The sequence below is a fragment of the Pipistrellus kuhlii genome, unplaced genomic scaffold (genome assembly GCF_014108245.1).
Source record: "Pipistrellus kuhlii isolate mPipKuh1 unplaced genomic scaffold, mPipKuh1.p scaffold_m20_p_2, whole genome shotgun sequence".
Taxonomy (NCBI): Eukaryota; Metazoa; Chordata; class Mammalia; order Chiroptera; family Vespertilionidae; genus Pipistrellus; species Pipistrellus kuhlii.
In genome coordinates, this window is record NW_023425515.1 from 58,920,196 (window position 1) to 58,943,775 (window position 23,580).

At 42.0% G+C, this 23,580-nt stretch overlaps 1 protein-coding gene across 3 annotated transcripts in view; it reads left to right on the top strand.

The window, feature by feature from the left end:
* Window positions 1–3,318: 3,318 nt before the first annotated feature.
* Window positions 3,319–23,580, top strand: part of USF3 (upstream transcription factor family member 3) — a 41,575-nt gene continuing 21,313 nt past the window's right edge. Inside the window, exons 1-5 of one of the 3 annotated variants that reach the window (XM_045583981.1) lie at window positions 3,319–3,608; window positions 17,442–17,557; window positions 18,089–18,136; window positions 18,938–19,002; window positions 21,015–21,043. In XM_045583981.1, coding sequence (XP_045439937.1) covers window positions 18,095–18,136; window positions 18,938–19,002; window positions 21,015–21,043 — 136 coding nt within the window. In that variant the 5' untranslated portion in view covers window positions 3,319–3,608; window positions 17,442–17,557; window positions 18,089–18,094. The remainder of the gene's footprint in view (window positions 3,609–17,441; window positions 17,558–18,088; window positions 18,137–18,937; window positions 19,003–21,014; window positions 21,044–23,580) is intronic. The other 2 variants (XM_036444225.2, XM_045583982.1) reach the window with 2 other exon arrangements.

Consider the following 23,580-nt stretch of genomic DNA (forward strand, 5'->3'; position numbering starts at 1 on the left):
CCCTTTCATCCATCCACAGTATGATTTCACAGGTGTGTACATGTCAAAACGTATCACATTGTACATTTTAAGTATGTTCAGTTTCTTGTAGGAAAATCATACCTCAATAAAGCTATTTTGTTTTTTCAAGATACAGACTGGGTGAAAATATTTGCACGACACGTATCAGAGAAAAACCTTTTATTCAGAACCCACAAAGAACTTCTACCATTAAATAAGATAAGCATCCTGATCTGAAAATGGCCCAAGATTAGGACAAACTTTGCCAAAGAAGCAATGCAACTGGCAAATAAACAAACATGAAAACATGCTCAACACCTCTAGCAATTAGAGAAATTAAAATTACGGGAGTCCACTTTATACCCACCATAAAAGCTAGAATTAAAAAGACTGATAACATCAAGGTTTGATGATGATGTGGAATACCTGGAATCCGCATCTATTGCTGTTGAAAATGAGAAACATTACAACCACTTTGAAAAAAACAACTGGAAAGCTTCTTTGTAGATTTCAAAATTTGACCATTGGCTTGTATCGCTGCCATTCATTTATGGAAGCTTCTAAAAAGAAAATGTAAGCCTGGAGCATCGCGGAGCCAGAGCTCAGCACCCGGGGCTCAGTGCTGGGGCCCGCCCTGCCCACACTAGCACCTCACCAGGCTATGCAGGCAGGGGCCCCTCAGAAGAAGGCGTCCTTTGCGCAGTCCTTGCTTCCAGGAGCGGGGAGAGTAGGGGGAGCAGAGCCTAGAGCTGCCCCATGTGCCTCCTCCACAACCCTGGGCCGCACTCCACCCCCTTTTGGTCACCAGCTGCCCCCTGTCATTCACCCCCAGATGTAGGCAAACGGAGATGTCACGAAATGAACCTGGGGATACAAGCAAGGGGTTTGTAAGTCCTGCAAATTGTCATTTGGAGCAGTGGGAGGGTCTTACATTTATGTGAGTGAAAGACAGATTCCCTGGAGCCCTGTGTACAATGGATTTGGCCTGGAGGCAAGGAAACAGGTTTCTCTTGGCCTTCATACCTACCGTATCGTCAGTATAAGCAGTCGCTAGCCAGCCTGAAAATTGGACGGGGGTGATGATCTGATGTCAGCCTCTCTTATCTTTGAGGTTATACAGTAAAACGTTGCTGAATGGGCACTGGGATTGGGCTTCAGTCTGGAATGAGAATTACACTTAAAGAGCTAATATTCAGACCTTTCATTAAATAAAAATTTGTCTTATTAAACACTTCTAAACTGTGCCAGAAAGATTTTGATGTGAATTTAATGGTGGTCCAACAAAACTCTTAAATCACATTTTCTGAGCCATCGAAAGTATTTTACTTCAGATGCCACGAAATATAGAAAATCATACATAACCCAGAAGAGTTTTTAAGCCAAAATACCTTGTATTTTGATCACGATGACATTATTTCCTACTGCTGGACATATGAGTACTGTACAATCTGGGAGGTACTGCTAGCATTATTATTAGGCTCTGAATCCTAGGGCCTTACTCTTCTGTAACTTTGATTTGATTATGCTAAGTTCATTCAGAGGCTAATTAGAGCTTCATATGCCAAGATGCAAGAGTTAAAGAAAATTTCCAGACTTTCTAAAGTTCTGTAATTTATAAGCAACTTTGCAGGCCTTCTGTTTCATCATAGATTTTAATTTTTAATTTACAGTGATAGCTTTTAACTTTTTAAAAATTGATTTGAGAGAGCCCTGGCCAGTTTGGCTTGTAATTAGAGTGTTGACCTGCCTACCCAAGGGTCACAGGCTTGATTCCAGGTCAAGGGCACTTACCTGGGTTGCAGGTTAGGTTTTCCCCGTCCCCCCTCTGTGCAGGAGGCAACCAGTGGATGTGTCTCTTTCATATCCCCATGTTTCTCTCTCTCCCACCCTCCTCCCTCCGTTCCACTCTCTAAAGATCAATGGGAAAAAAATATCCTTGGGTGAGGATTAACAAGAACACCAACAAAACTGATTTTAGAGAGGAAGGGAGAGAGAAAAACATCCGTTTGTTGTTCCACTTATTTATGCATTCTTTGGTTGATCCTTGTATATGCCTTGACAAAATCAAACCTGCAACTTTGGCCTATCAGGAGAACGCTCTAACCAGCTGAGCTACCCACCAGGGCTCATCATAGCTTTTAAAACTGCTGCAACAAACATAAGCTCTGGTTACTGTTTAACTTGACACTTTTCCTCAGTACAAGGTCGGCTTCCTCTGTGTACATCCTCAGGAAACTCCCATGATGCCATGTCCTGTGCATCTTCAGGAAGCTACCTGGCCTAGCCCACGGATATCGCAGACCTGGGACATTACCAACCTGGCTGTGGAAGCGCTTGGAACCCCCTGACCACCGCCACCGAATGGAGGACACCTGTTTCAGGATTGGGGGGTTGCGGGTTGTGAAATATGAAGTGAAACCAGGAACCCGGAGTTGTGACCACGGTTCCAGGGCTCCAAACCCATCTTGGAATTAGGAGACCTCCAGGTCTTAACCCCATCACCGCGGCTCTACACCTCCCGGATCTAGGTCACCGGGATCCCAGGCTTGAGGTTCCAAACCCCATGCCCCGGTGCCTCACACTCTCTTCTTCCCCTCACCCCCATCCCGGCGTTTCAGAAAACGGCCGCCTCCAGTTGGCAGGAATCCGTGCTTTTGTTGCAAATGCAGGATGACGTGACCACAGCCCACATTTCCGAGCAGCTTCAGGTCCGCGACGATCCTCCAGAGAAAGGGCTGTCGGAGACTCTGGATTCTCCTCCTGCTCTCTCCCCTCCTGTTTCAGAGTCAACCCCTCGCCTCCCCACCCTCAGCTCCCTAATCATTCTTCTTGAAGCCTCCGATGCACCTCTTCCTTTTCCGTTTTTCCCACTTACAAATCCCCACCGAAGGACGCGGAAGGTAGAGCAGAGAACTGGATACAAAGAAGTTTCTTCAAACGCCGCCTTCTGCAGGTTCTCAAGGCGTCCCCTTTAAGGGAACCAGGCCCACCTCTTTCCCGTTCGTCTAGTGGCTCTCCTTCCTGCCCGTCACTCTACCTTTAAGAATATTTCCTGTTCTCTCAACCCAACTTGCACACCTCCGCCCCACGGCCCTCCTCATTGGGCCGCCCAAGTCCCGTTCGCTCTTCGAGGCTCCCTCCACCTCCTCCCGCCCTCCAGCCTAGCGCAGCGGGATCCCCGGTCGTGATTGGCTGTCACGGCGGCCTCCCCGGGGCCGGATTGGTGGGCCGAGGGGCAGGGGCGGGAGCGCGGCTCAGCCAGGGTAGGCTGTCCGCGTGCCGAGCGGCCGCCGCGGAGGGGCGGGGAGGGGTGGGGGGAGGGGGGCTGGGAAAGTTGAGGCCGCGCTGCCGCCGGGTCGCCTGCCTAGAGGGAGGGCTCCGGCTCGCAACGGCGGCTGCGGCGGCGGCCGCAGGAAGAGGCGGCGGGGCGGGGGGAGAGGAGGGCCCGGGCCCGCGCTCCCCCAGCCCCAGAGGAGCCGGCGGCGGCGGCCGCAGAGGGAGAGCTTCGCCGGGGCGGTCGGACAGCCCTGCTTCCCCGCCTGGAATCATGACCCGGGCGGGGGTCGCCGCTGCCGCCGCCGCCGCGGCCGAGACCGCGCAGCCCGCGGGTGAGTGACTGCGGAGGGGGCTGCTGACAGCGGAGCGGAGGGCGGGGGCCGGGGCGGCGAGGGCGGCTCCGGGGGGCGGCTCCGGGCTCCGCTCCACCCACCCCTCCCTGCTCCCGGAGGCGAGGGCTGCGCAAAGTGTGCCTCTTTCCGCGGGGACCCTGCTCGCGGAGGCTGTGGGTGCTGCGTGCACCCCTCTTCTGCCCGATCTCTCCGGGCGCCCCCTGGTGGCTCTCGGTGCTCACCGGCCCCCGATGCGCGCGGGGCGAGGGGCTCCTCGCTGCCCCAGCGCATAAAGAGCTGGGCACCCCGGTTCGCCCGGCGGCCTCTGCCCGGGCCCCCCTGCACCTCTCCCTGTCCCTGCACCCCCTCTGCTCCCCTCGCTCTCTGAATTTCTTGGGTACTGCTGGTCCGACTCACGTGACTGGCTTTTTTACTCTCACCCCTAGGTCGCAGAGTTGGGCTTGCGTTTTCTTTTTTAGAAGCTATTCTTTTCCTCTCTGAGTAGGAGCGGTAGAAGCTAATGACCAACTCTTGGAATCTTGTCCCACGTTCCCCGGGGAAATATTTCTGGACTCTTGTCCATGTTTAACGTTGTGATTGTTGGGTTCGCTGCCCCCTTTCCACCTTCTCCACTTAACCCCTACGGTTTCAGTGGGGGGTGGGGGGGGTGTAGTCCTTTGAATTTATCTGGAAATAAGAGACTGCATAAACCCATGTGTGCAAATCTCAGTTTATAGGCTTCCAACTTATGTTCTCATAACATTTTTTTTTTTTTACCAGTTGTGGCTAGCTTAAGTTTGCATAAAGAAGAGAGTCGCGTACCTATAAACAAAGTTATTCTTGAATAAACCCTTTAGTGAGTAACGTGGAACCTGAAGCATGTTCATATCTATGCTTTTTCTTAAGAAGCAAACAAGGGAAAACAAACAGACCTGCTTTTATCAACCGGCTGTCCTACTCTCCAGTCACCTCAATGACGTTTTCCTCCCACACAGGACACTTGTTCAGTGTAGCACAGAGTTGCTGTATGGGGTCCATTTGTTGTTTCCCTTTATGTGTGAAGTACTCTGAAAGTATCTGTTGCAAAATACTTTGTAGTTATTGCACTACTGAAAACAGGAACAGTACAGTTTAATGTCTCCAGGTACTACAGGAATGAATACTTAATATCACATTTTGCTTTAGTCTAAGCAGTGTGACTTTTGTATACATAGGTATTACATTTTCCCTGAATTAAAAGAGAAATTTTATGAAATCCAGACATGGATGCAGCATAGAACATTTTAAAAAATATATATATTTTATTGATTTTTTACAGACAGGAAGGGAGAGGGATAGAGAGTTAGAAACATCGATGAGAGAGAAATATCAATCAACTGCCACCTGCACAATCTCTTCTGGGTATGTGCCTGCAACCAAGGTACAGGCCGTTGACCGGAATCAAATCTGCTGCCCTTCAGTCCGCAGGCCGACGTTCTATCCACTGAGCCAAACCAGTTAGGGCTAGAACATTCTTTAATATAAAACACTTCATTGCAGGGATCTAAGGGTAGTTTAAGATTGAAATAATTATTTTCTAAATTAGTTGTCTATGGGCCATCATGGAAATAAAATTCAAAAGTTGCGGATTGTGCAATCAGTGAAACAGTCATGTAAAATAAATGTATAGGTTATTTTCCTATTTTCAGAGCTTAGCCTTGTCAATAAGAGAAAAGAAACACTAGAACAGAATGTTTAACTCAGGTTAGAAGGTAAGCTTCACCAGATAATCAGCTCAAAATTGTTGCTTATAAACAGGGACTGAGATCAAGTGTGGGTCTTAATCATATCTGTCATGCTTTACCTTTCTTTTCTCTAGCCCTATGGTTCTGAATCCAGACTGTACTTTAGAATCACCTTGTACACACTTTTACATTTTAATGCTCAGGCCATGCTGCCCCTGCCCCTCACCCCGCCCAAGATTCTCTTAGTTTTTATATGGGGTAGTCTCACCCATAGATATATTTTTAAAACTCCCCAGGTGTTTCTATTCATCAGTCAGGGTTGAGAACTACTATGAGTCTAGAATAGTAATTTTCAACCTTTTTTCACCTTGTAGCACACATAAGCTACTAAAATTCCACAGCACACCAAAAATAATTTTTTTGCTGATCTGACAAAAAAAATCTAATTTTGATTCAATCACACTGGATGGCTATTGTGTTGGCTGTTAAATTTTTATTTTTATTTTTCCATCACCATGTCATTTGTTTTTTTGTTTTTTTTTACAGAGAGGAAGAGAGAGGGATAGAGAGTTAGAAACATCGATGAGAGACAATCATAGATCAGCTGCCTCCTGCACACCCCACCACCGGGGATGTGCCCGCAACCAATGTACATGCCCTTGACTGGAATCGAACCTGGGACCCTTTAGTCCGCAGGCCGACGCTTTATCCACTGAGCCAAATTGGTTTCAGCACCATGTTGTCATTTTAAAAAAATATATATTTTATTGATTTTTTACAGGGAGGAAGAGAGAGGGACAGAAAGCTAGAAACACCGATGAGAGAGAAACATCGACCAGCTGCCTCTTGCACACCCTCCACCTGGGATGCGCCCGCAACTAATGTACATGCCTGCGACGGGAACCGAACCTGGGACCCCTCAGTCTGCAGGCCGATGCTCTACCCACTGAGCCAAACCGGTTCTGGCCATGTTGTCATTTTTAAAAATATATATTTTTATTGATTTCAGAGAGGAAAGGAGAGGAAGAGAGAGAAAGAAACATCAATGATGAGAGAGAACCATTGACCAGCTGTCTCCTGCACACCCCACACTGGGATAGAGCCCAGTACCCAGGCATGTGCCCTAATTGGGAATTGAACCGTTACCTCTTGGCTCATAGGTCAACGCTCAACCACTGAGCCAAGCCGACTGGGCCATGTTGTCATTTTTGTATTTGATGATCTAGTAAGGGAAAAGAAGTCAGTGTCCCTGACTAACTAGGTACAGTATTCCTGACTAACTAGGTATTGCACGCTTAAAAAATTTTAAGGCACATCTGCTGAAACCGGTTTGGCTCAGTGGTAGAGCGTCGGTCTGCGAACTGAAAGGTCCCAGTTTCGATTCCGGACAAGGGCATGTACATTGGTTGCGGGCACATTCCCCGTAGGGGCGTGCAAGAGGCAGCTGGTCGATGTTTCTCTCTCATCGATGTTTCTAGCTCGCTCTCTCCCTCCTCTCTGTAAAATATCAATAAAATATATATTTTTAAAAATTATTTAAAAAAATTTTTTTAAGGTACATCTTACAGCATACCAGTTGAAAATCACTGGTCTAGAATAGTGTTCAGTCTGCTAGGCTTGTGTTCCAGACTCTTCTAAATTAGGCCTTCCCCCATGTGTCTAACTTTTTCCCGCTGCTTCCCAATAGGAATCTTGACCTCTTCGTGGTCCCACAGATAATGCAGGTAAAATCCCTGCTTTTATTAATAACATTGGTCTTTCTCAGCATACCAGCATCTTCTCAGGGTTTTTGTTTGTTTGTTTGTTTTTTAAATATATTTTGTTAATTTTACACAGAGAGGAATTGCGAGGGATAGAGAGTTAGAAATGTCAATGAGAGAGAAACATCGACAGCTGCCTCCTGCACACCCCCTACTGGGGATATGCCCGCAACCAAGGTACATGGCCTTGACTGGAATCAAACCCGGGACCTTTCAGTCCGCAGGCCGACACTATCCACTGAGCCAAACCGGTCTCGGTATCTTCTCAGGTTTGATTCCATCCCAGATGGTTCTCTCTTGGTAGCTTCCTCTCACTTTAACTCCCATGGAATGATATATGGATGTCAGTTTCTTCCATATCTTTTCCTGACTTCTTCAGTAGGTTAACTGTTTTCTCAGTGGCCCCATAACAGCTTGTACTTATTTCTGTGTTAACACTAATCACATTGTCTGAAGTATGTGTTGATCTACCTCCTTCACTAGATCACTAGTGAAGGAGCTCCAGGAGGTACGATTCACAAAGAATTCTTTTTTTTAAATATATTTTATTGATTTTTTACAGAGATGAAGAGAGAGGGATAGAGAGTTGGAAACATCATTGAGAGAGAATCATGGATCAACTGCCTCCTGCACATCCCCTACTGGGGATGTGCCTGCAACCAAGGTACATGCCCCTGACCAGAATCGAACCCGGGACCTTTCAGTCCCCAGGCTGATGCTCCATTCACTGAGCCAAACTGGTTTAGGCTCACATAGAATTCTTAAATACGGTTGCATTATGGCAGAACCAGAATATAGAACTGTGTTCTCTTCATCCTCGTGTTCCTGGGCCCTAACAGCACTTCTCATTAGGAGGCACGTAAATGGTTGTTGGCTAAGTAAACAGCTGTTGTGCTGTATATTGTGCAAAGATAACCATAGACATCTTTAAGATAGATTGATTTGGCTTAACTTAATTTTGCTGTTAAATATTCTTATCTTTCACTCCTGTTACGGATTTGTTAGGGGTTAGTGGAATTTAAGTAATTATGGTAGTGATAGACCCCTTAAGCATGTAATCTTCCTTGCAATATGCACAGGGATATATACCTTGAGTTTCTTACTCTGAGCTCTAGAGGTTGACCCTTGTTATCCTTAAGATTATTTGTGGAATTCTTGCTAAGAGAGAAACTGTTAACTGTCCAATTGGGTAATTTTTCTTTTTCTCATTAAATTCTCCATATGGGTACAATTGCACTACTTCAGAAGGCCAGATCTTTTAATTAGATCGCTTGAGCATGATAAGTTGCTCCCATTAAATGTGCTAATACTGTGTTTTTAATTCAGTTCATCTAGTATTTATCGAGTGCTTGCCATGTGCCCAATACTCTTAGGTACTGAAGAGAATACAGAACTAGTAAATGGTGTGAACTCAGCTCTTAAGAAGTTTTTAAACTTATAAATTAGGAGAATTGGGAAACATCATATCAAATAATTAAGGAACTGAACATAGTATTTATTAGATGCTAATTTAAACATAAGTACCCCAAATCTATTATGCAATGGTCAATACCATAGGAAATTAAGAGAGACCAGATACTCTTCAATAGGCCCTTATTACTCCCATACTGAGTAATTGTGGAGGATACAAATATGAAAGTTGTAGTTTCTACCATTTAGAAGCTTTTAGCCTTGTGGGGGGAAACCAGTGAGCACCTAGAGTGTATTTCATGTTAAGATCTTGTAGAGTATTAAGTTGGGGTATTTGGGATCACCCTCCAGAGATGAGAGAAAGTTTCAAAGAGGATAATTAGGAATTCCCAGTTGGAAAGAAAAAATAACAGATACAAAGGAATGGAAATGGAAGAGGGAATTTCTTGATTAAAGAACTGCAAGTAGATTGATATTAGTAAAAAGTGGTATGTTAAAGAGCTTGGATTCTAGACACAAGTGTTTTGCAAACTTTTATTCCTGAGAGGTCTGAGCTTTTGCAGATCTTGCCTGTGTGAGGTAGCAGTAGTCTACTGGTAACTTCCCTGCTAGTGTTAGTTCAAAGAGAGGCCACAGGATCCACACAATTCCCATCTATTCTCCTTGTAACTTCCATTTTGTCCATTGCCTTATTGCATGAGGAGACCCTGATAGCCATACCTCCCAATTAATGAATCCATTATCAGGTCCCCTAGCAAAAGCATTCTCCCTTAGCTAAGATAATTTCCTAAACAACAGAAGATGTAGCCAAGGGGACAGAGAGAAGAAATTTATAGTATAACCATGAGCGGTACCACTTCTATCTCTGCTTGCAGGACCAATTTCTCTTTGGTTATAAGCAACAGAAATTGCCTTTAGCTAAGTTAAGCAGAAAAGGGGATTTATGGGTAGATACTGGGTAAGCTCACAGAAGTGAAGAAAGATAGACTAATGAAGCCTGGGGAAGGCCAGGGCACAGCGGCTTCTAGGATCACTGGTCTGTAAGGCTAACTCAGACTCAGCCAGTTTTCCTTCTTGGACAGTTTCTGATTGGTCAGCCCTTGCCCACCCCAGAGGTGAGCCATTGTTTTACGGTCCCATCAGACCTCAGGAATGAGGAAGAGAAGCTCTCCAAAGAACAAGTGAGGTGTTGCCAGAAGGCCAAACGTAAGGTATTTCCTACGGAGTTCATTAAAGTTGGCAGTGTGGAGATCTTTTGGTGAGTTTGATGTAAGCAGTTTTAGAAATAAAAGCCAGGTATCAGCAAGATGAAGAGTGAATGGTAAGTGAGGAAGAAAAGACAGTGAAGGAACCTGATGGTTGGGCAGGAGAAAGAATGGGAACATCTAGAAGCTGTGGAAAGATGAGGGGGGAAAAACATTTTTGCCTTTTTAATGGGAAAAAAGGATATATTTGATGAAAAAACACTAGTAGGGAAGGAGAAATTCATAATATCTGAGAGAAAAGGTATATTTTATAACAAGATTACTGAGAAATGTGAGAGCTAGAGTCCAGAACAAAGGTAGAGGGTATAGTGTTAGCTAGAAATATTAAGGACAGTTTTATAGAGGAAGATAGACTTGCACTGGGCTTTAAGAAGTCCATAGTATTGAGATAAACAGAGCAAAGTGGAAAGTCATTTCAGTAAAAAAAGTAGCATAGATTTAGCTAAAAATACACTAGCTGATAAGGAGCATGGGGAAGAACCTATCTGAATTGGAGAGGAGGGAGGAGAAGATGACATGATTGGTTCTGTTACCCTGCTCCTTCGTGGGATGTACCAGGTGTAAGTGGATGAGTGAGACTGGTCAGTGAAGAAGGTACTGTTAGGTAAGCCATGAAAGGTCGGACCCAAGAGCGGGTTTGATGCAGTAAATGTTGGGAAACATAGTATTGTAGATTTTGGACCAGGAGGGGTACGTGTTGGAATACAGTGAGTTGGCTAGATTACTAAGACATTGAGTTATAAAACCATTGAAGAAGACTAGTAGGGAAAGGACTGGGAGCAAAAGAGTATTAAGAGCCAGGTATATGTAAAACAAGGCTTAGTCTAAGGTGGTAGTAACAAGCAGGAGAAAAATATGGTGAAAATTTGTGAGAAGATTTGAAAATTATTTTGGGGTTTAGAGCCAGATTAAAATTTTGATGTCATTGATAAAATGGAGGAATTGTAAGTAAGTCTCTTAAGAGGCAAAGCAGATTAATATGTTGCAAACAGACTTAACTGACTTTGAAATGAAATGTTCTGAAGAAGGCTTTACCTAACCAAAGATTTGGAGCATAATCAGTGTTGAAAGGTAGCTTTATTATAAAAACATAATGACTTTTACACACAAACAATTTGTGTGTTTTTTTAAAAATATATTTTATTGATTTTTTTACAGAGAGGAAGGGAGAGAGAGAGCTAGAAACGTCGATGAGAGAGAAACATTGACCAGCTGCCTCTTGCACATCCCCTACCGGGGGATGTGCCCGCAACCAAGGTACATGCCCTTGACCGGAATCGAACCTGGGACCTTTCAGTCTGCAGACCGACGCTCTACCACTGAGCCAAACCGGTTTTGGCACACACAAACAATTTGAAACTTTGTAGGGGGAAAGCAAGCAGAAAAAAATCATTGAGCTTTGGAAGTCCAAGTAAAAGAAAGACAAGGATTCATATTAGAGAAAGATAATGCATAATTGGAAAAGAGGAAGACACCCTGGAAGAGAGAATTTCCAGGAAAGTGAGAGGTTAGCAGCCCAAATCTTGCAGAGAGGAGAAGGAAGACAAAGAAAGGCCTTTTGATTTGGTGGAAAATAGTCCTGACCTCTAAGAAAGCAGTTTCGGTTGGCAGAACAATCAGAAGGCATAATGCCATGGGTTTAAGAACCGGTTTGGCTCAATGGATAGAGCGTTGGCTTGGGGACTGAAGGGTCCTGGGTTTGATTCCAGTCAAGGGCATGTACCTTGGTTGTGGGCATATCCCCAGTAGGAGATGTGTAGGAGGCAGCTGATCGATGACTCTCTCTCATCGATGTTTCTAACTATCTCTCTCCCTTCCTCTATACAAAATCAATAAAATATATAAAAAACAAAACAAAACAAAACAAAAAAACTGCTAGACTTAATAAATTTGGCAATATAGCAGGATACAAAATTAACACCCAGAAGTCTATGGCTTTTGTATACACCAATCATGAACTCACAGAAAGAGAAACTAAAAAAAAAAAAAGGACTGGCCAATGAAAGAAAGGTGAGAAATTTCACAGGAATACTAGAAGAGAAATGGAATGATAGAAAGAAAAGGCAGTAAATTCTTGTTTGATATCAGGAAACCTTTTGTGTTTTGGAAGCAAAAGAGGATTAAGGAGGAAATAAAGTACTACAGAGGATAGAATCAGGTGTAGAGTCCCTCTCTACAGATGGTGAAGCTGGATTTAGGATGGTCAGGTGGGCTGAAAGGATAGATGTATAGACAGAGGTCTAATATGATAACTGTATGATGCGGGTAAGGAACTTGTAGCAGATGACTTCCAACTTTCCATTGAATTAGTAAAGGGTAGGAGGGGGCAGAATGGAAAAAGACAACTAATGTTTATTGAGCTTTTGCTATGTACTTAGACAATTTGCTTGACCTATTTTTTTTTCATCAGATTTTTTTATTCACTTGATTTTTAGATATACTTGTTGATAGATATGTATTTGTTGTTCATAATCAAGCCTGCAGGGGAGGGCAATTAGGGTGACCAGGCCGGCAGAGGAGGGAAATTGGGGGCAACCGGGCCTGCAGGGAAGGGCAGTTGGGGGGACCCAGGCCTGCAGGGGAGAGCAGTTGGGGGACCAGGCCTGCAGGGGAGGGCAGTTAGGGGTGACCAGGCCTGCAGGAGAGGGCAGTTAGGCATCATTCAGGCAGGGGAGTGGTTAGGGGGTGATCAGGCTGGCAGGCAGAAGTGGTTAGGGGCAATCAGGAAGGCAGGCAGGCAAGCATTCGGTAGGCCCGATCCCTGTAGGACATTCCTCAAGGGTCCCGGATTGGAGAGGTTGCAGGCTGGGCTGAGGGACACCCCTCCCCACCCCCCGCACGAATTTCATGCACCGGTCTTCTAGTGTGTGTGTGTGTGTGTGTGTGTGTGTGTGTGTGTGTGTGTGTGTGGCCTGGTGCATGAATTCATGCATGGGTGGTTGGCTGGCCTGCCTGCTGGTCTAACTCCTGGTTGAGGGGACAATTTGCATATTAGTCTTTTATTATTTAGGATATACACTAAGTGGCCAGATTACTATGCGTTCAGAGATTATAGTAATCTGGCCACTCAGTGTAGATATATATATATATATATATATATATATATATATATATATATATATATATATGGTATAAAAAGTGTCACTTCCTTATTAGAAGATTAACAAGTGGACAAGGGTTTGTGGCAATATTATATACTTCCTTATTTCAATAAATGTTATTTTTAATGTCAGGAATGCAATGTTAATATCAGAAGGATTTGCACATGGAAATAACTTTGCATTGAATTAGATGTAATTGAATTGGTTAAAGTGTGGTTTGAGGTGCATATTTATAGCGATGTGTAGTAAACTGGATGTTTTTAATTTTCAACTGAACTGCTGGCTTTCACAGTGCAATGAATGTGTTTACTTATGTGATAGACCTCTAGTGTCATTTACTTTAAGATCCTAGGTGTTTAGAAAATTAGAACTTGTACTTCATGTTTCTTAATTGTGGCATGAATCTGAAAACTTTCAAAAGTGCTACAGAAGAACAGCTGGGACTTGATACTAATGACCAAATGTTGATTCATGAGTATGAGGCAAATCTGACTTTACTACCCTGTTTCCCCGAAAATAAGACAATGTCTTATATTAATTTTTTCTCCCAAAGTTGCACTAGGTCTTATTTTCAGGGGATGTCTTATCTTTCCATGAACTAGGTCTTATTTTTGGAGGATGTTTTATTTTTGGGGAAACACGGTAGTTTATAGATAAATTTATGTAGTCAACTGTCAGGCCACATCCCAAATAATACCTTTTACAATAGGATATTAGTCAGATGCCTGAAATTTCACCAAGTAAAGATATATGCCTGTTTACAAATTTTCCTGATAAGAGTCATTTGGGACACTTACTAAATTTCAGATTCCTCTCTCTCTTAGAAATTGGAATTCCTTGCTTACAGACTGGTTCAGTGGGTCTAGGATGGGCTGAGAATTTATTTGTATTTTTAATTATTACCTTCTGATAATTCTTATCCAGAATGTTTAGGAAGCATTGCCCTGAAGTAGACCTAGCTTTCTCAAACATTAAAAAAACACACAAAACTATTGTTCAGATTATTATAGTTGTTCCCCACCCTCCCCTCCATAGCTCCCCTCCACCCGGTTCCCACCCCACTTTCTGCCCTTACCTCACTCCCCCACTGTCTTCATCCATTGATGTATGATTTTTGTCCAGTCTCTTCCCACGCCCCCCCCTTCCCCCCCCCCCCCCCCCCGCCCACACACACCCTTTTTACCTCGAGGATTATCAATCCACTCCCTTTGTATACCCCTGATTCTATTATGTTAACCAGATTATTCCGTTCATCAGATTTTTTTATTCACTTGATTTTTAGATTCACTTGTTGATAGATATGTATTTATTGTTCATAATTTTCATCTTTACCTTTTTCTTCCTCTTCTTAAAGAATACCTTTCAGCATTTCATATAATACTGGTTTGGTGGTGATGAACTCCTTTCGCTTTTTTCTTATCTGTGAAGCTCTTTATCTGATCATCAATTCTGAGTGATAGCTTTGCTGGGTAGAGTAATCTTGGTTGTAGTTTCTTGCTATTCATCATTTTGAATATTTTTTTGCAACAACCGTCTAGCCTGCATAGTTTCTGTTGAGAAATTAGCTGACAATCGTATGGATGTTCCCTTGTAGTTAATTAACTGTTTTTCTCTTGCTGTTTTTAATATTCTCTGTCTTTTGCTCTTGGCATTTTAATTATGATGTGTCTTGGTGTGGTCCTCTTTGGATTCCTTTTGTTTGAGGTTCTGTGCACTTCCTGGACTTGTAAGTCTATTTCTTTCACCAGTTGGGGGGAGTTTTCTGTCATTATTTCTTCCAATAGGTTTTCAGTATCTGGCTCTCTCTCTTCTTCTGGCACCTTCATAATTTCGGATGTTGGTAAGCTTGAAGTTGTCCCAGAGGCTCCTTACACTATCTTCATATTTTTGGATTCTTTTTTTCTTTTTGCTTTTCTGGTTTAGTGATTTTTGCTTCTTTATATTTCAAATCTTTGACTTGATTCTTGCGATCCTCTAGTCTGCTGTTGGATCTCTGTATATTATTTTTCATTTCAGTCAGTGTATGCTTAATTTCTAGTTGGTCCTTTTTCATTTCCTTGAGATTCTCCCTAAATTTATTGGCCTTTTCTAGGAAATTCTTGGAAAACCTTATAACCGTTGTTTTAAACTCTCTATCTAGTAGTTTGCTTTCCTCCATTTCTTCCCGTTGTGACCTGTTTCTTTGTCTCTGCATTTTGGCTGCTTCCCTGAGTTGATAGAGTGGCTTTGTGTGCTAAGTGTCCTATAGGGCCCAGTGGCTCAGCCTCCCCAGTTACCTGAGATGTACACTCTTGGTGCATCCCTTTGTGGGCTGTGTGCACAGTCTTGTTGTAGTTAAGCATTGATTGTTGTTGGTATTACTGGGAGGAATTGACCTCCAGGCCAATTGGCTATGAGGATCAGTTGTGAACTACTGTGCTGGAGACACCCTTATGACACAAGACTTGCTTCTGTGGGGCTTTGATGCTCACTGAGTCTGCCCCCTGAGTATGTCCCTATGGATCTGAGGAATTATAATCTGGATGGGCCTACTCTGACCCCTGGGTACACTGGCTCTTGAATATCAAAGGAGGTGTAAATTTAGCCTCTGCCTGAGGTCACCCAGCAAGAACTATGGAAATATCTGCAGATTCCTCTTCTTTGTTTGGGTTTTGGAGGTGCTCAGATGAAGCCCAGCTGTGCAGCAATGCAAGATGCTGCCAGGCCTTGGGCCTTCTTTTGGATGTTCTGGGTCTCACTGACTCAGCTGCAGCTTGTTAGGTCAAAGGACCAGGCCATTCATATGCAAAAGCCTCTATCCACAGATAGGGTGGGGCGGAGTCTCAGGCTGGAGCAAATAGCAATGGCTTCCCATCAGCCCTATCCTAAGAGGCCCCTGGTTTTCAGTGTCCCTTGGTAGTCGCTGCAACCACCTCTGAGAGAAAGCCACTCTTGAGATCTGCCCACTGCCAGATACTCCAGTTTCTCCCTGTATAAGTCTGGGTCCCCAGAGTCTTGCCCGGAACTGGAGTTCAGTGAAATCAGGAGCTTGTGTCTCCCTCCTGCTTGAAAAAGACAGCCGCATACTCAGTTGCCAGCCCTCTCTGTGTGCGTGCTTCCATACCTCTGCCTTTATTTCTGCAGTACCTCTGAGTCTCAGTGTGCTTTTCTCTTTCCTTTTCCTTGTAGAATTTCCATTCAGCCAGCCTTCCTGTGGTTCTGGATGATGTTCATTTTGCTTTTTAGTTGTAGTTTTGAAATTGTTGTGTGAGGCAGCAGTTCAACTGTTTACTTAAGCCGCCATCTTGGTTTCTCCTTTCTCAAACATTTTTGTTCGAAATAAAAAGATGAAGAAGGAGGAGGATGTGAAGGAAGGGGCGGGGAGGAGAAGAAAGGAAAAGAAAAAGAAAAATCACCTCTAGCGACCTTGTTGAATAAACAGATTCCTGGCCTCTACTCAGTGCTTATATGTCTGGGATGAAGCCCCCAAATCTATGTTTTTAGAGATGTGTTTCATAAGAGGAAAGATTATTTAATGTGAACCCCAAGAAGGGCTTTATCTTCTGAGATTGACTCCCCATGGTCTACCTTAGGGCCCAGATTTTATGAATAATAAGAGACTAGCAGCTGTTTGCTCAGAGAGGTCTCTTGTGTACTCTGTATATTGGGAAGAACCTCAGACTGAACTCTCCCATTTCTCTTTCTACCCTGGTTTCCTCTTTCTATCAATGGATTGAGACCTGCCCTGTCTAATCAGGACCGCACAATTTTGATACTTCACTTTATAAATGGACCTAATTGGGACCCTGATATGAACTACCGCTATAAAAAATCTGCCTCACCCAGCTGGTGTTGCCCTGTTGGTTGAGCCGTGTCCTATACACCAAGAAGCCCCAGGTTTGATTCCCGGTCAGAGCGCATGCCGGGGTTACAGGTTTGATCCCCAGTAGTTGGCTTGCAGGAGGTAGCCAATCAGTTTCTCTCTCATCAATGTTTCTATCTCTCTCTCCCTCTCTCATCCCCTCTCTCTGAAATCAATAAAATCATATTTAAAAAACAACACGCTTAACTTGGTGGAACACAATTTAGGGTGCTACCTAAATCTGTCACCTGGGCTACAGCTCTTTTTGCTCAAATAAGTGCTTTAAATTCTTTATTATAGCCTAAAATTAATTTTAGTTTTAGTGCACAGGTCTGAGTGCTGTCTTCCTAGGATAGCCTTATGAAAGGTCCTTGAGTAAGTTTCAATCACTCTTGACAGGAGAGAAGTGAAGCTGGGGAGGAGGAAATTAAAGGAAAGATAATTTTAGAATTAAGGACAGGTCTTAGTGTAAGAGTTAGATGGAGGACAGTGAGAACCTGAGGGATAGTGAGCATGCTTAAGAGAAAGGAGAAAGTGACTTGGAGACCAACCATCCCATAGCTGCAGTACTGTTATCTTTGTGGGGTGGAGCATGGGTAAGCCTTAGGAAAGTGACTTTTGAAAGCAACTACATTTATTGCCTTGCAAGTGAAAATCTACCTGCATGCCATAGATCACCAGTTCTTGTCTTACATGTTGCTATAAACATGCATTGATTTTTCTCTTGTGTAGTAAGAAGAAAACATAACTTATAGGCCATCTTCTGGCCGAAGATGATAGATTTGGATCATAAACGGGAGGCGTTGGAAGCCAGGAATCAAAAGTGAAGAAATTCTGCAAGCCTTTGGGTAAGATAGTGATGATTTATTTACTCACATGTCCCACATTATCATTAAATGGTCATCTAATGTGAGTGTGTTGCTTTTAAGCAGATATGTTACTTCCCAAGTGTTAAGGAGAAGGTAAAATAAGCTGCTGAAAATGGGTCTTAAGCACACATTTCTCCTTAGGCTGCTTCTGACAGCACTTCCTGTCATCACCTCTGCATTCACTTCTACTATTTCCCAGAACCCTTCACTTCCTTCCCAGGTTAAAGCATTAACCTAAAATACCTCATTAATATTGATAGCTAGCATTTATTGACTTCTTACTGCTCGGGTTCTTGCTGTTGTGCTCTCCTTGCATTCTTTCCTTCCTTTCTTGAAATACCTTAGTAATCTAGATACTGTGATTATGACCCATTTTGAAGATGAGATGTGAGGTTCCAAGAGATAATACAACTTGCCCAGGACCTCACAGCTAGGAAATGGCAGAATCAGGTTTTACAGTTGTGCTGGCTTCTGATTCCATACTTGCTGCCTTCTTCCTTCCTCTGACAGAGAAAAATGGGGAACCACACCCGCACGTCCTCCAGCGCACCAGAACAGGTAGTCCAACTTGACAAACCTCTTTTGAAAGATTGTCAATCCCTGAGATTTAAAAGCATTTTAGTTTCATTACAGAATTATTTGAAAATTAGAAAAGAGAAAGAAATCATCTCTATTATTGCTGGCCTTACATAACTATGATTAATATTTCATTGTATTTGCTTTCAGGCTTTTTTTTTTTTTTTGGCACATGTGTATATTTCTTATAGTACATACATTCTTTACTATTATGATATTTTAAATAGAATTTTCATGCTCAAGAGTTTATTGACTCTCAAAATGGTAACTTAAGACTTTTTTCAGTTTGAAATGAAAGAAGCCTAGCAAATGAGTGAATGAATGAATGAATGCTTCCATGTATAGAATATTACATGTTTGTCTGCTTGTCACTTTTGTTTGTTCTGTGTTCAGAGAGAGGGCCCATTGTTCTAGGTTAAATTTTGTATCACAAACACTATCATGAACAAAGAACATACTTTCCCAACTCAGGTATGTTTTTTTACCTGTCTTTCTAGGTCTTGCTTAAATCCACACTCTTGATTAACTTTCCTTGATTTCCAAGCGCATATGGTCTTTCTCTCTCCTTTTTTGCTATACCTCATATTTGACATCCATCTTGTTTTCCATCTGCTAGATATAATGTTTTTGTCCTTTTTTCTTATACATTTTTCTATCCCCAGTGCTTTTTTCATGATATCACTTGTATTTTTTTAGCATTTGGTATTTGAACCAAATTGCTATTAATTTTCCTGATACTAGAATGATTTTAAACCTTCTGGTGTGTCTTTCCATGCCTTATAGGTCCCTATCACTGTAACCATGCCAGAAATGACAGAAAATGAGACTCCTACAAAAAAGCAGCACAGGTAAGTAGCCACAGTTCAAAAATAATATCATTTTAGAAGATAAGCAGAATTAGTCCCTACTTTATTAAATAGGTAATTTTTAGGGAAACTTTCATTTGGGTGCCTAGAAAACCATTACTCTTTCAAAATATGTGTAGATAGATAGAAATCGCTTTATAGAAAAAGGTACATAGTTAACATTTACCTGTTCTTATTCTGCCAGCGGTGCACCAAATGTAATACCAAATCTGTTCTAAGCGTTTAGTTTCTTCTGAAAGTTTTTACTCCAAACGGGATTAGTCTTTGTAGATCCTAAGCTCACACAGGCTGAAGTCAGTTTGAATAGACATTTTGTGACATTAGAAACCATTATGCCAATATGCATATCAGTACAATATTATTTTTGGCTCTTTTTATAACCCCCCTTCTGGATTTCTATCATTTTGGCCAGTGTTTCTGCTTAGGATTACATGGCCAATGTTTCCATTAATATTTAAAAATATTTTTATTGATTTCAGAGAGTAAGGGAGAGGAAGAGAGAGAGATAGAAACATCAATGATGAGAGAATCATTGATCAGCTGCCTCCTGCATGCCCCCGTTTGGACACCCCCCTCCCGCCGCACCTCCCTCCACTGGCCAGGCTGCTTCCATTAATATTGAAATCACTTATTCTCTTTTTTTACTCAACATCTGTTAGAAAAATGTTAATGTATTGAATGATAATACCTGAAAGGGAAAAATCAATATTTTTAATAGGTTAGGTTTTAATAAAATTTAAGGGTTTGGATAACTTAAGGTACATAATTGCAAAAGATGGTTGAAATGCCACTTGTCAGTGCTTGGGTGCTGGAGGTTGCCATATTACCTTCCTGAGTGCAGTGGGGTGCTTCTCCTTTTTCTATGTCCCACACAGAAAGGGAGAAGGACAGGTTCCTGAGTGGAGGAGCTGGGGATTAAAATTAAAAAAAAGAAAAAGAAAGAAAGAGACAAGAGGCAGAAATAGATCCAAAAGCTGGGTGCCAGGTGGATGCTGTCACTCTGGTGGAGGGTCAGTCAACACCCACCACAGACAACACAGCACATTTATTGATTTCCAGAGGGGGTTTAAGGTCAAAGAAGTTTTGGGTGTGCCCAGGTCCTGTTCATTCCCTCATTCCTGGGATTTAGCATATCAAGACCTGGGTAAGTCAAGGTCCTATTCCTTCCTCATTCCAAGCTCGTGGATAAAGTTAAGAAATCGGTACTGATAACTATCTCTTTTGGGAGGCTGTTGCCGGGGACGGCCTTGCCAGTCACCTTGGACTCAGCTGACATTAATTTAAAGGTCATCCATGTGCATTCCCAAGGGGCCCTCTACACCTGAGGATTTCCAGGTTCCTCCCTGCTGTTGCTCATCTCCTTTACACACCCACCTCCACCTCAGCTGGGTGCCAGGCAAACATCAGAAGTCACCTATTTTTGCCCTGGCCGGCATTACTCAGTGAATAGAGCATCGGCTTGACCACCGAAGGGTCTCAGGGTTCAATTCCCTGTCAAGGGCACATACCTGGGTTGCAGGTTACATACCCACCCTCAGTCGGGTGGGTGTGGGAAGCAACCAATCAATGTTTCTCTCTTTCTCTCCACTTCCCTCCCTTCTACTCTGAAAAAAAAAAAAAAAAAAAAGAAGTCACCTACTTGGCACATTACTTTGAGAGTTGTCTAGTTCCTTTATTACATTTTCAACTAGTTTTTGTTGATTTGCTTTCTGAGCAATGTCTTGTGGGTGTGTAAGTATAGAGAATTGTAGTTACTTTCAGAAATTGTGGATTCTAAATTTATATTGATGTATCTGCAGTTAAGTTTACATACCACAACATATATTAAGATTATATATCATTATATATATGAACTTATATAAGTTTTATTTAAATTCTTATTAATGCAACAAATACAAATTCATAAAATTAATTTTTATGGTCTCAAAGTGTAAAGTGGTAAAAATGGTTTTCTATTGTTTTCATGTTCCTTTTATCGCTTCTTTTTGTTTCAGAAAGAAAAATCGGGAGACACATAATGCAGGTAGAAACAGCAATTTAAATTTATTTGTTAGCATTTTTGTATTTAAAGTGAAATTATACTATAGTTGATTATAAGCTTTTATGCTATATGTATAGAATCATTTTAGAAAGGTCTTTCTTATTTTTAATTGACTGAATACCCTTGAAGCTCATGAAATGGCTTGCTTATCATCTTCTCATTTAATTTAACACTGGAGTAGTGTGTTAAGTGATTTCATTCACTGTGTGATTTTAGTATTTTGAGTGATTCCAGATGTACTTTTTCTAAATATAATAGAAAGTAGAGTATGTATCTTTGCAGAAATTCCACAGGGAGCTGGCTGCCTAGAGGAATAGGAAAGAGGTGTGTAGCAGGCTGTAGATCTTAAAGGTTCGTAAAATGCGAACAGTCTTAAGTTGTGAAGTCCTAAATTATAGGAAGAAGTGTAGAAAATATTTAACTTTATTTCAAACATCAAAATTATTGGCCAAAGCCAGATAAACATGTATAGAAGTAATTGCACATACATTTACAATTTGATACATTTTATAACATTTATTTTCCATCAGAGACTTCACTAAAATCAATCTAAAAAAAATAGAAATTAATTTCTGTTATCTATATTATAATTGATACCTTCCTTTCCCTAAGTAAAGAACTCTGGGAGAAATTTTATCTATGGAGAGAAGTGTTGACCCCAGGTGGAATATTGCTGTTCCCCAGAAGGGAGTTGACTGCCTTTAATTCCCCTTTATCACCATAGGTAAAGAGTCTAATGTTGTTTTTACCTCCACACATTAAAAAATCTGCTCCTAGATAACAACAGATACTATTGTTAGAAAATTCAGAAGAAAGGTGAACTATACTTATTGCTTTGCGGGGTGTGTGTGTGTGTGTGTGTTTTCCATATGAGTTTAAGCTCTTTCATATATATCAGGCATGTCAAACTCAAAGGCTAACACGGGCCAAATAAGGTTTAAGTTGATGTGGGCTGCAAAAAAACAAAAGCTTCAATTTTTATAGAAACATAGGTTTATTTCAATAGAGACATGCTGAATACAAAAGCCTGAAATCAACATAAAATAATAGAACATTTTAATAAAAATTAATATTTTTTATTGAATATTAACTTACCAGACACTGAATAACTGCACAAATTAGTAAGCATAACACAAATAAACCTATTTTTCTTGTTTTCCAAAAGTGAAATATTTCCTGTTGCCCACACCAAACAAGTTAGTACAAGACTAATGACATGGCAGTCAGCTGCTAAAATATTTACTGCTGCCGGGACTGGTTTGGCTCAGTGGATAGAGCGTCGGCTTGCGGACTGAAAGGTCCCGGGTTTGATTCCGGGCAAGGACATGTACCTTGGTTGCGGGCATATCCCCAGTAGGGGGTGTGCAAGAGGCAGCTGATCAATGATTCTCTCTCATCGATGTTTCTAACTCTCTATCCCTCTCTCTTCCTCTCTGTGAAAAATCAATAAAATATATTTAAAATATTTACCGCTAGTATTAGTGAAGAGAAATGGTATGCATGTGCAAAAGGGAAACAAATGCCACACCATTATAGTAATCAGTCATTAGTGAATGTCATAGTTCGATATTAATTATAACAGGATATTATAGAAATTATGTTATGAAATTTTTATTAAAACATCTCTTACATACCTTTATATTGTCTAGGCCACAAAAATATTCGTTGGAGGCCACATGTGGCCTGTGGGTCGAGTTTGACATGCTTTTTAAAATATTGATTTTTTTTTTTTATAGAGAGGAAGGGAGAGGGATAGAGAGCTAGAAACATCGATGAGAGAGAAACATCAATCAGCTGCCTCCTGCACAATCCATACTGGGGATGTGCCCCACAACCAAGGTACATGCCCTTGACCGGAATCGAACCTGGGACCCTTGAGTCCACAGGCCGATGCTCTATCCACTGAGCCAAACCAGTTAGGGCGACATGTTTGACCTAAATGTTTTATTGGTGTCAACTGTCACATGGTGCTATAAATATGTTCTGATAGTAATTTATTCAGAATGATTAGATATAATTGAAAAGGATGTTCTTACTGCTAGATTCTGAAGCAAAAAGAATATCTCTTGCAAAGCAAGACCTACCTATGCTATTGTATAATTTGAAAGATCATCCTTTTATAAGCACTGGAATCTTATTAGACAGGAAGATTTTAGAAAATTTTCTCACAGAAAATAGCCAAGACCAATGTTTCTACTAACAGTGTCTTATAGAACTTAAAGTAATTATTTAGATAATGTCTTGTGTCCTCTCTTTTTTAAATATATTTTTATTGATTTCAGAAAGGAAGGGAGAGGGAGCGAGAGAGAAACACTAATGATGAGAATCATTGATTGACTGTCTCTTGCAAGCCCCCTACTGGGTAACTAGCCCGTAACCTGGGCATGTGCCCTTGACTGGAATTGGACCTGGGACCCTTCAGTACGCAGGCCAACGTTCTATCCACTGAGCCAAATCAGCTAGGGCACTTGTGTCTTCTTAATCCTTCTATTCAACTTTTAAAGTTGTAGCACATAAAC